At 45.3% G+C, this 17,581-nt stretch overlaps 1 protein-coding gene across 5 annotated transcripts in view; it reads left to right on the top strand.

Annotated features, from left to right (window-relative positions):
• Positions 1-17,580, top strand: part of srgap2 (SLIT-ROBO Rho GTPase activating protein 2) — a 113,263-nt gene extending 95,683 nt beyond the window's left edge. Inside the window, exons 18-24 of one of the 5 annotated variants that reach the window (XM_080787842.1) lie at positions 4,950-5,029; positions 8,386-8,584; positions 9,824-9,952; positions 12,006-12,237; positions 13,574-13,687; positions 13,869-14,107; positions 16,104-17,580. In XM_080787842.1, the coding sequence (XP_080643968.1) occupies positions 4,950-5,029; positions 8,386-8,584; positions 9,824-9,952; positions 12,006-12,237; positions 13,574-13,687; positions 13,869-14,107; positions 16,104-16,539 (1,429 nt within the window). In that variant the 3' untranslated portion in view covers positions 16,540-17,580. The other 4 variants (XM_080787844.1, XM_080787843.1, XM_080787846.1 and 1 more) reach the window with 4 other exon arrangements.
• The last annotated feature ends 1 nt before the right edge of the window (position 17,581 follows it).

Below are 17,581 nucleotides of genomic sequence, written 5' to 3' on the forward strand. Positions count from 1 at the left end.
GCTATACGTCCAAATATGGAGTGTGTTGCATCAATCACAAACAAATCACTCAGCTCCATATATGGGCACAAAGGGGGGGACACACAGACGCACGCACGGACAGACATGATCTGCTAGGTCTCATAGTAAGTGCTCACTGCGTTCGCAATTACTTGAAGTAATAAGTTACTGTAGTCACTCTCCAAAAAAGCTGAATTTTGATTACTTCATTATCTAGTTCTCGCTTAAAAATGTGGAGAAAAAACCCCCCCAAAAGAATAAAAAGGGAGAGTGAAAACATAAACCATACATCATCTCCATTGTATAGTAAATAACATAACCATGAAACGATGATGAATGAATAACCGAGGATGTTTTTTTTTACCCCCTCTGGGGGAGCTTCCCGTTATAGCATCCAAAGAAGTTCCCCCAAAAGCTCTTAATATAGTTCCAACATGGTCCCTGTCCAATAACTCCAGCACGGTGCTCTCCCAATAAAAGCCGTAACGAGGCTCCAGACAGAGTTCATGCGTGTCCTCGGAGAACACGTGTGTGTCTGTCTCTCCAACGGGACACGTTGTGTAGAACATCCACACGGCAAAGCTGAAACAGATGCGGCCTGACGTCACCCCCATATAGCCACCGACTCTCTGTACGACTGATATCCTTCCTAACGGTATATAACGGAGAAGACAAGTCTGTTCTAGACGTATACCCGTGCTGGGTATGAATGAATGGATTTTATTTGTATAGCACCTTTCCAAACATTATCCCATGATTCTGACCTGAGATCAGATTCATACGAGGTTTCCACTGTGGACACACACTGGTCTGATGAACCCATTCTGACCTGAGATCAGATTCTAAAAATGTCAGTCGTTCTTTGACTGTCCAAGATAGTTTTTTTTTTTTTTTTTTGCAAAAGTTGCATCCTTACATTACACCACTTTCGCACACCACACGTTTTCGCCTCAGCATTTTTTCGACACGCCTCGTCTCGGTGTGATCACGGTGTGATCCAAGCCCGTCTCACCGGACACGGTGAAATAACAATACATATACATATACACTACTATAGAAAAAAACCCCAAATCTGTACATATTACACTGAAACCCTCCCCATTAACCCATTCTGACCTGAGATCAGATTCATACGAGGTTTCCACTGGACACACACTGGTCTGATTAACCCATTCTGACCTGAGATCAGATTCTAAAAATGTCAGTCGTTCTTCGATTTTTCAAAAATAGCAGACCTACAAGCTCGTAGCGCGCCACTCGGTGGCGCGCTATGAGCTTGTAGATCTGCTATTTTTCAATAGCTAAAGCATGACATGATGCTAAACACCAAAATGGGTTCCCGTTCAGAATGGGTTAACCGCCCTATAATAGTTTTAGACCGTGACAGAGGGGGCTCCTATAAAGCGAGCGAGTTGCCACGTCGAACGTTCGCGAAGTTCGATTGAGCCGACTCAGCCCCGTATACGAGCTGCGACCACGATATTAGGCACAGAATCGTAAATAATGTTGTGGTGGGGAGAGCGCATTCGCCCCCAAACTGAGATAATGGTGGTGAAATAAGCCTCGCCTCGTTCAAAACAGTAGCAGTGTAATATGTACGGATTTGGGTTTTTTTCCCCTAGTAGTGTTAGTGTAATCTGTGTTATTTCACCGTGTCGGGTGAGATCAGGGTGAGATCTGTGTGTTCGCACAGCCCTTCCATCTGCTGTATCCACACTTTTCCTGGGCTGTGTGTGCTCCAGTTCCTGTCGATTTGATCCAATGAAAGCCAATGAAACTGGTCAGATGACCAATGATATCCAATGAAATCAACAGGAACTGGAGCACACACAGCCCAGGAAAAGTGTGGATAGCGTCCACGTTTACTCCGGATGTACAGCAAAACACACATCATCATCATGACACCGTACGCTAAGACTACAAAGTGTCAAAGTCCTAATTTATGTCGGGTGTTGTGTATAACATTCCCAACCGCGGAGGATGTCCATGTCCATGTCAGCCACCGTACGTAGCAAATCAAAGCCTGTGTAAACCGTTTGTTGTGATTGTGTAACCTGCAGGGGGACCTTCCGCCGCGGGACAAGGGCAACGCGCGGCGGGGGGAGGTCGTGCTTTTTAATGCCTGAAGCATGTCTGATCTGTAGGGGGGGTTCAGGAAGTGTCGGAAGATTCCTGGAGAGGATGTTGGGGTTGATTTAGAGGGGGGGTCTGCTATATAGCAGAGGGACGGCCGGCGGGGGCCTCGCTCGGCATGTCTGGACCAGACTGGGGATGGGGGTGGGGAGGCAGATTAGCCTGAGGGCAGGTTCTAAAAGTGTCTTCTACATCCTGACAGTTTTCTGGAAAAAAAAGCTATGTTTCTGTGTCTAGCCGTTCTTCGATTTTTCAAAAATAGCAGACCTACACAAGCTCGTAGCATGCTATTTTTCAATAGCTAAAGCATAACATAATGCTACAACACCAAAAGGGGTTCCCACCCAAAATGGGCTAGGAAGGCACACGCACACACACACACACACACACATGCGCACGCACACGCACGCTTACGTGTGCATGTGCCTGTTTCCATGCATGCATGCATCGACCAACTTTCTATCGACTTACTCGAGCACTGACGTCCTGGCGTCACGTCGTCATAATTCTGTCGGCTGTGTCATTTTATGATATATTATACGACCAAGAAGTGGCGTTAACCCATTCTGAACGGGAACCCATTTTGGTGTTGGCATCGTGTCGTGCTTTAGCCATTGAAAAATAGCAGATCTACAAGCTCGTAGCGCGCCACCGAGTGGCGCGCTACGAGCTTGTAGGTCTGCTATTTTTGAAAAAAATCGAAGAACGACTGTGACATTTTTCAGAATCTGATCTCGGGTCAGAATGGGTTCATCAGACCAGTGTGTGTCCTAGTGGAAACCTCGTATGAATCTGATCTCAGGTCAAGTTAACAGCCTCTGTGTTACGGAAGTGTAAACATCCACGCTCTTTGCGCAGTGAAACCCTTACAAACAAAAACACCGAAACTCGCTTGCAATACGCGCACCTGGCAACCCTGCTTCCAGTCTTTCTATTGGCTCCACACACACACACACACACACACACACACACACACACACATTCCTATTACGAGCCTCACTATGGTACACAAACTATTTAACCTACTACATGTGAAGTGCACAATAATGGGTTTGAAAACACAGCTGAAACATGAAGCGGAGGCCGTCGAATGCCGCAATTTCCTTCTCCACATTGCCGCCGCAACGCAAAGTATAGAGTCGACGAAATTCTAGTCGATTTACATTTGATAACGTCTGTTACATGTTCACAATGCGTCAAAACATGTGAGCATGTAGATCAGCTATATTTGGATCGTTTTTTGGCGACTGTGGCTCAGGAGGTATAGAGCAGGTCGTCCAATGACGTCCATGGGTCGGCCGTTCGAATCCCGGCTCCTCCTCCTCCTTGTCTACATGTCGAAGTGTCCTTGGGCAAAGACACTGAACCCCAAATTGCTCCCGATGTGCTGGTTGGTATACCTTGCATGGCTTCCGCCGCAATCGGTGTATGAATGTGTGTGTGAATGTAATGCACAATCTATGTAAAGCGCATTGGATAAAGGCGCTATATAAATGCACCATTTACCATTTTTAATGTGAGCTCGTAGAGCTATTTGGGATTGCTTTGAATGGGGTTTAAGTTGTTTTCCGGAGGTGGTTCTATACTAACTAGTGTATACTCTCTCTCTCGCTCTGCTGTAGCCTACTGACTAGCTATAGTCTAGACTGTGTGTGACGGGATGGATTACCATCACACTGTCACTGCCTGAGAGCTTTGATGCTGCAAAACACCACTCTGGCTCTCGTCACTCCTCAAAGCAGGCTCGCACGCACGCGCGCACGCGCGCACGCGCGCACGCACGCACGCACGCACGCACGCACGCACGCACACACACACACACACACACACACAGAGAGAGAGAGTGTTATCAACATAGAACGTAAATTGTAAGGATTGCAAACTTTTTGCTTGTGTTATGAGGTTATGATGTCAACACCGTGCCGTGCCGGGGGCTTATCGTGGGGCTGTCACCTTCGATGGAGAAATATGATGTCAGCGAGTGACTCACATGGGCACACATGTTGTCTCGCACACGCCCGTCACACACGCACACACACACCCCAGCATCCCCCACACAGATGCTCAGTATACGCTTGTCATCCACTCTGACGAGCAACTCTGACCGGGTTTACTTACACACGGATACATATTGTGAACGTGACGAGCTTGTACAGTAGATCAGCTCTTGCTGATGTACTCAGAGCTATATAACTGTTGCCTCTTTCTTATATTATTTGACCAATTTTGGCTAAAGTTTGAGCGGCTTTTGGTCGCTCCCAAGGAACAGCAATGTCCCGTGTGTGTTCACCTGTGTGTTGGTTCATTCATACATACCTCTGTGTCGGTTCACGAGCACCAGTATGACTATTAGTACCAGTAGGGGCGCTGTTGTGCCAGAAACAGAGAGAGAGAGAGAGAGAGAGAGAGAGAGTGCTGTACTGTTGCCTGCTAATGAGAGAGAGAGAGAGAGAGAGAGAGAGATAGAGGGGGGGGGAGGAGTTCAGGTTCATTTATTTGTTTGGCCCCGTGGGGAGATTTGGTTTAGGTAACATGAAACACAAAAACACAGTAAAAAAGGCACATAGTATACACATAGAACATTAAAACAGGATGGCAGTTCAAGGTATGAGTATAACATTATTTATAATTCATAACTTTTCCAGAAAGTTGTATAAATAATTAATACAAGTGAGTCAGGTGACAAGTTACCATCGGCATTACAGTAGTTGCACCACTCAGTTCACATTCAGATTTTTTGATTACTTTGAATTACTGTTCTAATTCTTCTCTCTCTCTCTCTCTCTCTCTCTCTCTCTCTCTCCCCCCCCATGCAGTGACAGTCCCCACTGTGAGCCCCCCCTGGTGGATGTGCCTGCTCCTGACGCGGTCTCCGTCATCCAGATCAGTGATGATGGTACGTGACATGTTCTATATCCTTTAAAGTATTTCATGTCAAGGGACCCCCCACAAAGCTATTGTGTGTTTGGCCCCTGCCCCGACCCCCCCATCTTAAAGTATGTTGTTATACAGGGACCTCCCAGAAGCAAAGTTGAAAACGTTCTGTTGGGAAAGAGATACAATTATATTCAAAGAGTTGCAACACGTTTTCATGATTTTTTCAAAAAGTATTCAACATTTTCAACAGCTTTAAAGTTGAGAATAATGGTTTAAGGCGGCACAAATGCGTTCCAGGTCTTAAAGGGAAACGTCACCTTTTTTGCAAAAGAATATATACGTTAATGACGTTTAGAAGATTTAGAACACTTTCCCTGGGGGTCTTTGTGTATAATAATATGTGGTTTTAGATATTTTAGATTTTAGCAGTGAGCCCATTGTCTCTGACGTCATCGACACTGGGCTCACTTACTTCCTGGACTACATGTTGTCTCAGTGAGACAGCCCCTCCCCCTATCCACAAGGAGGAGCAGTGCACCAAAGCAATTATGGGAATTGTAGTCCAGGAAGGAAGTGAGCCATGACGGCACCCCTGAATGCATTGTTACCTTTATAGCACCTTATGTCATATTATCGCTACGTAAATATTGTAAAATTGTCACGAGACAAAATGGAGAGAATATTGGTTTCCATTTACAGGACAGAGTGAAGATAACTTTTATACTTGGCGTGTATAACCACTTTAAACCCAGCATCACTATTCTGGGGGGAACATTCTCCAAAAAATAGCCGATCTACAAGCTCCACAACGCGTCACAATGCGTCACTTGTGTAGATCTGCTATTTTTGGTGAAGGTATATACTGCAGGTTTGAAAAAGAACGCGCCGAGTATACAGTTTAACCATAGACTGTAAAAAATATGGACAAAGCGTTCCGCGGGTCTAACGTGAACGTAAAATGAAGCCTGTCAGTCCTTGCAATGGAAGTCGCCATCTTTCTAGATCCGTTTTGGCCCAGTTCAGGCCAGCTGGCCCATTGGCTGGCCCAGACAACGAGGCGGGACTTCCCCCTTCTTCTTCGTTGGTTTTTATTTTGACTCGAGTGGGTGGGGGATCCCGTTCATAGACTGTAACGGTTGCCACGCCCCTCAGAACATGCGCGACTTTATGGTCATTTTTCTAATAAATGGGACCATAATTTTCCAAAAAGAATATTATGACATTAGAAATGAGACTTTAAACTAGTGACTAGAAGCAAAAAGTATTCATGACCATGTTTATTAAGGTAATACAGTCTAGGTGAAGTTGGGCCAAAATACATGGACTTCTATGGGGCTATGGGTTTTTTTGAGCCCAATGAGAGCGCCACAACAGGCCATTATATGAACTTTCATTTCCTTAGTGGCTTCACAAAATATCCGTCTGACTGCCCCCCTGAGTTTAACTCACGTTGACTCAAGTCTAGACTGGGTCTAAGAAGTGGTTCAACTGAAGTGACATTGATATATACATTCCAAATATTATCAAAGTATTTTCTGAGGCATCCCCTTGGATGGACTTCTTTTGTCACGGCGCTCCCACTATTCAGAGATAACTCGACTCCGGCCAGATTGCGGCAGTATATCGAGTTCACGCGTTCCCTCCTCTTGCCTGCATCTGGTCTCTCTCTCAAGCAGAAACGATGAACCCCCACGAAGGCAGCGGGACAAAAAATCTGATATCTCCATAATCATTTCGAGTTGTGTATAGTCCCGTTCCGGTTGTGTTTATATTTGCGCTGTGGCAACGGCTACAATGCGTCGCCAGTCTCGCGTTGATCCCGCCCCCTCTAGCGGCCGCATAATATCGCTCCGATCGGCATTTGATCGGAGAGTCCGAGAGAGCAGTGTTTGTTTTTGGCAGCAAATTTCTATTTTAGTTTAGTCATAGTCTTTGGACTAGCTGAAACTTAATTTAGTTTTAGTCACATTTTAGTCACCTGGAAATGTCTATAGTGTTGGTCTAGTCTTAGTCGACTAAATGTCATAAGATTTTAGTCGACTAAATCTACAGTTGATTTAGTCGACTAAAATGTATTTTGGCGGGTCTTGATGCCGTCGTAATGAGTGTTTTTACACTTGCTGAAAATAGCCGATCTACAAGCTTGCGACGCGTTGAGCTTGTAGATCAGCTACTTTCAGCTTGCAACCAAGTGTAAAATGACTTATACTGGATCTCTTGTCCACTAGTCCCTTCCTTTTTCCATTTTAGTCTAGTTTTTATTTGTCGACGAAATTGTCAGTATATTTAGTCTCAGTTTTAGTCATCGTAGCTATAGTTTTCATTTAGTTTCCATTCGTTTTTGTCAGTGAAAATAAGGTAGTCGACGAACATTTTTCGTCTTAGTTTTAGTCGACGAAAACAACACTGCGAGAGAGACCAGGTGGGAGAAGCAGGAGGGTGTGGAACTCACTGCTGCCGCCAGCTGGCCTGGAGTCGGGGCTATATAACTTTGAGAAGCCCCCTGATCCAGTCCGCTTCTTTTTGGTGCTCGGTTTGCTTGTTTTCTCCTGCAGAATCTGCCGGCGCTTTTAACGGAGCTGCATGTAAGCCAGTTTCTCTGTATGTTGTCTAACCTTCATTTCAGAACGCCTCGCTCTGCCTTCTTCTTCACGTGTCGCCTGCGATCACCTCAAACCTCTGATCTGTTAACTATACTGAACGGCTGCTGATGACAAACTATATAACCACTTTAACCCTATACTGTATAGCCTAGACAGCGTTCCTTTTTGTGTCGCATTGCCACACGTTGTGAGATTGTAGATCTGCTGTTTTCCCCGGCGAAGAGATTTGGTGTGTGTATAGCCGTGGAATAAGGCGAGGGGGCCTGTAGTCTAGAGCCCTGAGGGCTCTAGACTTTAAGTCATTTGGTTCTCAAACATGTTCTTGTCAAGGAGCTCCAAATATATACTTGTTTGGCCCCCATTTCAAAAAAGATTTTGTAATTTACAAATTTCTATATTATAAAATGTGTAAATTACAAAATCTTTTATAAAAGAAAAAATATATAAATATATAATATTTTATATATTTTTGGGGGAAATACCACATCTACAAACGTTTGCGTTTGCAAGCTTGTAGTAGGTTGGATGTTTGTGCAATAATTATTATCTTTCTAAAAAGTTTATTATAATTTTTTTGCTCAAAATATGGACGCCAAAGCTTTAGTCACTAAAAAGGCACCGCTTCAACCTGTTTGGCACTAACCTAGCTTCAACCTCCCCACCCCACCCCACCCCTCCCCACCCCACCCCTCCATCCACCCCAAACCCCCCCCCCCTCTCCGCTTCTCTGCGACGCCATCTTGTGGCCAACGACGACGCTGAAATCACACAGGCTACATGGCCGTTTCAGACTCCGACCCCCTGGAGGCCGTCGCTCGCTTCGACTACTCCGGGCGGACCAATCGGGAGCTCTCCTTCAAGAAGGGCGCCTCCCTCCTGCTGTACCAGCGAGCCTCGGAGGACTGGTGGGAGGGCCGGCACAACGGAGTGGTGGGCCTGGTGCCGCACCAGTACATAGTGGTGCAGGACGTGTGAGTACTGGTACACTAAGAAGTCCACTAGTACACTAAGAAGTGCACTAGTACACTAAGAAGTCCACTAGTACACTAATAAGTACTAGTACACTAATAAGTACACTAGTACACTAAGAAGTACACTAGTACATAGTGGTGCAGGACGTGTGAGTGCTGGTACACTAAGAAGTCCACTAGTACACTAAGAAGTACACCAGTACATAGTGGTGCAGGACGTGTGAGTACTATTACACTAAGAAGTCCACTAGTACACTAAGAAGTACACTAGTACATAGTGGTGCAGGATGTGTGAGTACTAGTACACTAATAAGTACACTATTACACTAAGAAGTCCACTAGTGCACTAAGAAGTACACTAGTACACTAAGAAGTACACTAGTACATAGTGGTGCAGGACGTGTGAGTACTAGTACACTAAGAAGTCCACTAGTACACTAAGAAGTCCACTAGTACACTAAGAAGTGCACTAGTACAGAGTGGTGCAGGACGTGTGAGTACTAGTACACTAAGAAGTCCACTAGTACACTAAGACGTACACTAGTACACCAAGAAGCACACGAGTACATTGTGGTGCAAGACCCGTTAGTACACTAGTACACTAAGAAGTCCACTAGTACATAGTGGTGCAAGACCCGTCAGTACACTAGTACACTAAGAAGTACACTAGTACATAGTGGTGCTAGACCCGTGAGTACACTAAGAAGTACACTAGTGCATTGTGGTGCTAGACCCGTGAGTACACTAAGAAGTACACTAGTACAAGTTTATACGTATAAATTTCATTATATAGATATTCCACTGTTACTTTCTTAGCTTACGCATGTTTCATGATGAATGTTTTTATGTGATGTATTCCCATGCTTTTGTTCTTGCTTAATGTAAGTCGCTCTGGATTAAGAGCGTCTGCTAAATGCCTAAATTGTAAATTGTACATTGTGGTACAATACCTGTGAGTACACTAGCACTAACCAGTACAATTGTGGTGCAAGACTTGTAAGTACACTAGTAGTAGTACACTAACAAGTACACCAGTCATGGTGCAAGAAATGTTAGACTAATGATAAGTAAGTTGTATGTGTATGTTGTTTTATCTGTACTATGATAAAAACTGTGTGTGTGTGTGTGTGTGTGTGTGTGTGTGTGTGTGTGTGTGTGTGTGTGTGTGTGTGTGTGTGTGTGTGTGTGTGTGTGTGTGTGTGTGTGTGTGTGTGTGTGTGTGTGTGTGTGTTGTTGCAGGCCGGACGGGGACAGAGGAAGCCCCAAGCCTGACCGGGACCTGCTGGAGGAGAGAGTGTCCACTAGGGGCAGCGCTGCGTCTCCTACCGGAGCCCACGTAGCTGACATCTACCTAGCCAACCTCAACAAGTACTTATACTTTATTTATACTTTATACATCTACCTCGCCAACCTCAACAAGTACTTATACTTCCTTACTTGCGCAAGCAGAGCGCGCAAGTAATAGTTTCGCCCGGTCCGTATGCACCGTCCCAGCCAACCCGCCACTTTTGACGCGTATGCAAATAAAACAGCAAATTTGTGCCTGATTGACCGCTCATTGGCTGCGGCTCACCGCTCATTGGCTGCGGCTCACCGCTCATTGGCTGCGGCTCACCGCTCATTGGCTGCGGCGGCTCACCGCTCATTGGCTGTGGCTCACCGCTCATTGGCTGCGGCTCACCGCTCATATTGGCTGCGGCTCACCGCTCATTGGCTGCGGCTCACCGCTCCAAGAGATGGGACAAATGCGGAGAACAAATCTCACTGCGGTATAACGTGTGTGACAAATCGAACGACTTTAACTTTTAGATTAGTGTCAGATTAGTGTCTGCCCATCGCGGTCCCTTCAGTATTCCCTGTGAAATAATTCATACCTCGGGTTGCCCGGCGATGGTAGGCTACCACGATGGTTTTGGGCAAGGTCTATTTGCTGGTTCCAACTGACGCTGGGCAGTCTAGTAAGTGTTAAAAAGGGGTTTAACCCTGTAAGACCCGGATTAATTTCTACTTGCAAAAAAGAGATTTCAACCTTACTACTACTTTGTACTACTAGGAATTAGGTTAAAAAAATATGTAAAAAAAAAAAAGAATATATGAAAATCTTATGCACATTATATAATAATTATATCATAATATAATAAATTAATTTACATTTGGGGGATATCTTTCACAATAATGAATAAAACATGTTCTAGACATTCAATTTTTTTGTCTGTATTGTACCGTTATTGTCTGTTGCTCCCCTTCTCCTTTCCCCAAGAGGACCACAATGGAAACAAGCCTGACAGCTTTCTTGTGAATTTATCCTTTTGAAATATATTTTCAATAAAGTATTCAATCAATCAATCAATCAATCAAAAATGATCACAAAAAAACTTATATTACAATTATTTTACTTTCTTTTATTAGTAAAGGTCAAAAGTCATAGGTTCAAAATTGCAGTCCAGACATTTTTAATTTGTGTGAATCTATCATGACCAATGGCATTGCAATGAATATCGCTGATGATGTTTAGGTGAAAAAGAACAGAAACAAATAACAATAATGAAGTCATTCATTAAAATATAATTGTTGCTATAAAGCAACGCTGGGTCTTAGAGGGTTAACCCATTCTGAACGGGAACCCATTTTGGTGTTAGCATCATGTCGTGCTTTAGCTATTTAAAAATAGCAGATCTACAAGCTCATAGCGCGCCACCGAGTGGCACGCTACGAGCTTGTAGGTCTGCTATTTTTTGTAAAATCGAAGAACCCATCCTCCGTGAACTCCACTGGCTCCCAGTCAAGTCCAGAATTGAATTTAAAATACTCACCATCACCTACAAAACCCTCAACAACCAGGCCCCCCTCTACCTCTCTGAACTCATCAACCGCCATGTCCCCTCCCGCTCCCTCAGGTCAAGCACTGCCAACCAACTGGAACCCCACAAATCTAACAAACGGACATGGGGAGACCGGGCCTTTGCAGTGGCTGCCCCTTATCTCTGGAACTCACTCCCAACTCACATCAGAGCTGCCCCCACCCTCGAAATGTTCAAAAGCACACTCAAAACCCACCTTTTCAAACTGGCTTTCCCTACATAACCCCCCCCATACACACTGACACACCCCTTTCTTGTTTGTCCCTCTTTTGATTTTGATTTCTAGTTTTTAACCTTTTAAACCTTTTTAAATAGTTTTCTAATAAATATGTCTGTACTCTTTCTGTAAAGCGACTTTGGGTACCCAGAAAAACGCTATATAAATCGTCTATATTATTTATTATTATTATTAACGACTGACATTTTTTTAATCTGACCTCAGGTCAGAATGGGTTAATCAGACCAGTGTGTGTCCAGTGGAAACCTCATATGAATCTGATCTCAGGTCAGAATGCGTTAAAGGGTTTTAAACGAGCCTGTCGTCTCTTTCCCCGCTATAGGATGCGGAAACGCCCCGAGTCGGGCAGCATCCGCCGGACGTTCCGCGGCGGCTCGGAGAGCGAGAGCAGCGGTCCCGGCGGTCCCGGCGGTCCGGCCCCCGGCGTGCGGACGGCCTCCCTCCCGGTGGGCGGGGCCCTGGTGAAGGAGGGGGGCGGCGGGGGGGAGAAGAGGCCGGTCAGCGCCCACAGCATCCTCAACTCTGTCACGCGGCACTCGTCGCTGAAGACCAAGGTAATACTCGCACACCTGATACCGTTACTGCACTCATGTGAATGGAGGAATGGGGGGAATGAAGGGAAAACAGCGCCCCCTAAAGTCACAGGTCACTTGCTGAAATCTTAGAGGGGCAAATTCTGTACTTTGGGGTTTCCAGTTCAACAAGTAAAATGGTCATATCTTCTTCATTTTCCCCCCCAATTTCAATGAGCAATACATCATATGAAAGGTTACAGTGTGCAGTTTCATGATATGTAAAGAACTGAAAAATGACCATGGCCCCCTTTGTATATTAAACCACTGTCCCGGCGGTCACATATATAGGGATGGAGCTCCAAACCCGATACCCGAACAAACCTGGTCTTAGTGAGTACCGGGTATCAATAAGCTTTGGGCTTATCAAGCCTATTATCGAGCATCGACAACAATAAACAATCAAGACGAGGCGGGTAAACAAAATTACGCTTTAAAGTGACATTACAATATTATTTCCCAAAAGTAAAAAAAGGTCAATTGCTTTCTGTCTGTTAGAAAAATACTGCATCTGAAGGCCCTAGTAATATATATATACTAGTTCTGTTCAGAATTCATTGTTGTCTCGAAAATGCTCGGTAAGAACCCGGCTATAGATAAGCCTGATCGTTAAGGTGCTCATTATCAATAAGAATTAACAAGCTATTCTTTAGCCATTTTTATCCCCCGGAAATAGACGATGGATAAGCTCACCACGTGTCAAACAGGGATGGAGCTCGATAACTGATATACCCGGAAAAATCTGATAACAAGCTTATTGTGTAAGTTATCAATAATAAGCTTTGGGCTTACAGTATCAAGCCTGTTATTGACCATAGCGGCCCATGATGTCGTGTTTAAACTATCGAGACTTAAATGTAATCGTCCACGCTGGCACAAACATGTCGGTCTAAAAGTGTATTGATACCTGCCAACCAGTGCTGCCCCGGGGAACGAAATGATTACGCTTTTAATGTGACGGTGCACACATTAACCCATTTTGGGGCGGGGGCGCCTTTTGGTGTTTAAAACATTATGTTATAATTTAGCTATTTTTTTAAAAATCGTGTAAAAATATTTATTTCAGAAAACTGGAGGATTTAGAAGAATTTAAAAACATTTTGAGGTCAGGCCTAAAATGGGTTAACCAGTTAACAGTTTCTTTACTATTATTTAATTGGTAAAAAAGGTCAATTGCCTTCCGTAGTTCCGTCTGTTAGAAAGTTACTGTATTTGAAAAGATAAAAAGATACAGATTTTGTCTAACGTGCATACTCTGTATAGATGCATGCATACGTTTTCATTCACCAAGTGGCCGTTCATGTGTATTCCCCTGCAGGTGGAGAGCCCGCAGTTGCGCAAGGCCACCTCAGCGGGGCGCTCCAAGAGCTTCAGCAACCACAGGCCGCTGGACCCTGAGGTCATAGGTCATGTGGAGCACAGCTCACAGCAGGTACCGGCTTCAAACATACATAATTATACCGTATAATACCGCCCAGGGTGAAGACGAGTAAAAGAAAATAACATGATACGCCCCGACAGATATACATTCTACACCGAAACACAAAGTGTGTGTGTTTGTGTGTGTGTGTGTGTGTGTGTGTGTGTGCGTGTGTGCGCGCGCGCCCGTGCAGGACATGGAGGCGACGGTGACCTCTGCCCTCCGGGACCACCTGGAGCGTCATCACCACCAGAGCTCCGGCCACAACGCGGCGCCCGACGTGGTCCTGGACACCCTCGTGGACACGCTGAAGGGAGGAGGAGGAGGCGTGTCCGGAGGAGGCGGGGCCTCTGAGCCGTCCAGCCCGCTCCACTCGCGCCTGCTGCGGGGGGGCGGCGGCGGGGGGGACGGGGGCGAGTGGAGTGTCCCCGGGTATGTTGGAGTTGAACCGTTAATATTTTGGGTCCGATTTAAATAAGCTGTTCACACACACACCGGTGGTTTTTCGACCGAGTGGTCCTTGAAGGGGTTCCCAGGTGGTCCTCAGCTAAATGATGGGGAGTCTGTCAGGAACACCTCGGTATTTGAACCCGTATGCAGAATAATCGACTTGCACTCAAGCACTTTTATTATAACTTAGAAAACCCTCCCAGGGCATATATATATAACATAACGTCCCACTCTTGGGAAACACAGTGTTATAATAGAGCAACCTAACCAATAACACAGAGTCCCTAATATACCTCCATGCTCATTAACAAAAGTCTCTTCAGCTTAGAAGCGCAGGTGAACACAGTCTCACAATCAGCCAGGTGGAAGGGAGGCAACAAGAGGGGCAAAGGTAGGGACGGCGGTCCAGGCGTGGTACGTCCTATAGGACAGGACATGACAGAGTCAAATGAAACCAAATGGACGGAAACAGGAGGCCTATACCTGGTTTGATCCTGCCAGTAGCATTATTATGCTTGTCTCAATTAGATTAAGCCATGCATGTCTTAAGTATACAAACGGCTTGTACAGTGAAACTGAAAATGTACAAGATGTTATTAGGGAATGTAGAGGAATTGTTATTTTGATCAACGTTTTGCCTGTTGTCTCTCCTAATGGTACCAACATCAACACGGAACATGGAATTGTGGACAACGACAACAAAATGTGCTTTAGTTCCGGGTCTGAGAGGCTAAGCCGCTAAGGGCTGTATTTTGCGTGTCTTAAGTACCAGGTCTTATTCCCTAACTTGAGTAAACTAAAGACCTGGAGGCGTGATCAATGCCATTTGGCTATTCTGAGTGGCCAAAGAGCATTGATCACACCTCCAGGTCATTAGTTTACTCAAGTTAGGGAATAAGACCTGGAACTTAAGACACGCAAAATACAGTCCTGAATGTCATCAAATGGTGGCTCAAATGCCGAATACATGTAATGGACCTTGATGTGAAAAGGGTTGAAAAACAAACATCCAACGTTCGTAGTCTAGCATGAGGCAGCAAGCTTTGGTCCCTAAAGGCTCATACTGTACATACTTATCACGTAAGTACTGTATGTACATATGAGCCTTAAGTCTGCATCCTATAGTAACATGGGAAGTTTGGAAAATTCCTTTACATCCAAAATATCGGTGTAAGCAGCTTAAGTGAATCATGCCCATTGTGTTTACTGTTGTATGCTTATTATTATTTAGTCACTGTTTCATGTCATTGTAACACTGGTGATATTCACAGAATTATTGTTGTTATTTGTAATGTATTGTACTTTTTACTCCACTACATCTATTTGAAAACTTTTACTTACTAGTTTCCTTGTAGATTTGTACCGTATCCTAATGACAAAACATCCACTTCAGCCCTAGGCCTATACATTTCGGCCTTTTGAAAATCCATCAGATCTACAAGCTAACAATGCAACACATTGTGAGATTGTAGATCTTCTATTTTCAAAAGATGTTTTTTTTACACATTTTAAAACTTCTGCAACATTCTGCATAATGAGTATTTTCTACTTGGTAGTTTTAGTACATTTTGATGCCTATACACTTTTGTACTTCTATACTCAAGTAATACACGTTTAATTCCAGACTTCCCACTGAGCATTTTCCAGGCTATTAAAGGGGGTGTCAGTGATTTCAGTCAAAAACCCTTAGGTTTCGTTTTTGCCTTGGGACACAAGCTTTCATCCAATCAGGATAGAGAACAAAAACGAAACCTAAGGTTTTTTGACCCCCAGGGGTTAACTGCGGACAGGGAGGAACTCCTTATATGGTCAGCACACTCTATAGTAGAGAGGATTATCACAACAAAACAAAAAAATAAGTGATATTTGAATTAAGTGAAATCACTGACTCTACCTTTAAGACATGAGACATTAGAGCACTTTTCTTCCCCACCTGCAAAAAGTTGAATTTCATTTGATCTATTTTTATATGTTGCAGCCACGCCCACCCGCTGCAGCGCAGCGCCTCGTCGGCCAGCGACGTGCCTAGCTCCTCCTTCCGGCCCTCCTCCTCGTCCAACAAGGGCCAGCGGAGCCCACTGCCTTGCTCCTCCCCCTCCATCAGCCCCTCCCTCCTCTTCACCGGCTCGGTGGACCAGCAGCAACGGAGCCCGCTGCCGTCGTTCCGGGGGGGGCCGCCGCCGGCGGGGGGGGACTGCGGCGGCGGACGCCCGCCGGCCACCAGGCCCAAGCCGGTGGTCTTCCCCAAGGGGAGCGGCGGCAGGGACGGGAGCGGCAGCCCCGCCATGGGCTCGCCCACCTCCACCACCGCGCCTGCTACGGTGGGAGGGGGTGGGGTGCCGCCTCCCCCTCCGCCTCCGCCGCCGCCCACCCCTCCGCCCCAACAGGCCAACGACAAGTCCTGTCCGACGTAGGACCTCCCCCTCCTCCTCCCCGTCGAGATGTTAAACCCCGCCCTCCCCCTCCCCACCACCACCGCCGCCGCCAAAAAGAGAAAGAAACTGACCCCCCTCGAAATGTTTGATTCCTATAATAGCTCTTCAGGTATTTCACCTTGGACTAACTAAAACCCGCCTGCTAGCTGTAGCATTTTATGCTTCAGGTATTTCAACCTTGGACTACTAACTAAACCCCGCCTGCTAGCTGTAGCATTTATGCTTCAGGTATTTCAACCTTGGACTACTAACTAAACCCCGCCTGCTAGCTGTAGCATTTATGCTTCAGGTATTTCACCTTGGACTAACTAAACCCCTCTGCTAGCTGTAGCGTTTATGTCTGGACTGTTACACATCTCTTCTCTCCGTCACCTGCTGGCAGCTCCTGGTCACTGCAGCTCAGCTGACCGCCCCCCCTTCGCCTCTCCCTCTCGCCTCTTCGTTGAAAACGCGAGTATCACGATAACAAATCCCCAGTGTTCATTAAAGCACAATTTCACCCATGTTCAACCTATGTTCATAGAATTGGTCCTCGCTAATGCTGATTATAATATGGTACCCAATAAACTAAAGTACTTTTTCAATTCCTAGTTTTTGATTTTGCGTTTAGCACTCAGTGCTTATAGCACACAGTGAAAACCATTGCTGATGTGCAACCTCGCTCTTTTTCTCATTTATATTAAATATGGTACCATTTCTGTCTAGTACTCACTCTTTGTCTCAGAGGAGGCCTGTGGACAGTTCAGAAACCTGTCTACTCGCTCTGTGTCTCAGAGGGCTGTGGAAAGTTCAGAAACGTGCCTACTACCAGTGACATCATCGCTGGGGAATCACAAGCTAATTACAGAAACTGCAGGCTTTCTATTCCTGGAACATTAGCATGCTATAGTATAGCCTAATCTAATGGAACATTAGCATGCTATAGTATAGCCTAATCTAATGGAACATTAGCATGCTATAGTATAGCCTAATCTAATGGAAACCATTGGAACATTAGCATGCTATAGTATAGCCTAATCTA

The sequence above is a fragment of the Protomyctophum bolini genome (genome assembly GCF_963924005.1).
Source record: "Protomyctophum bolini genome assembly, chromosome: 2".
In the NCBI taxonomy this organism is placed as follows: Eukaryota; Metazoa; Chordata; class Actinopteri; order Myctophiformes; family Myctophidae; genus Protomyctophum; species Protomyctophum bolini.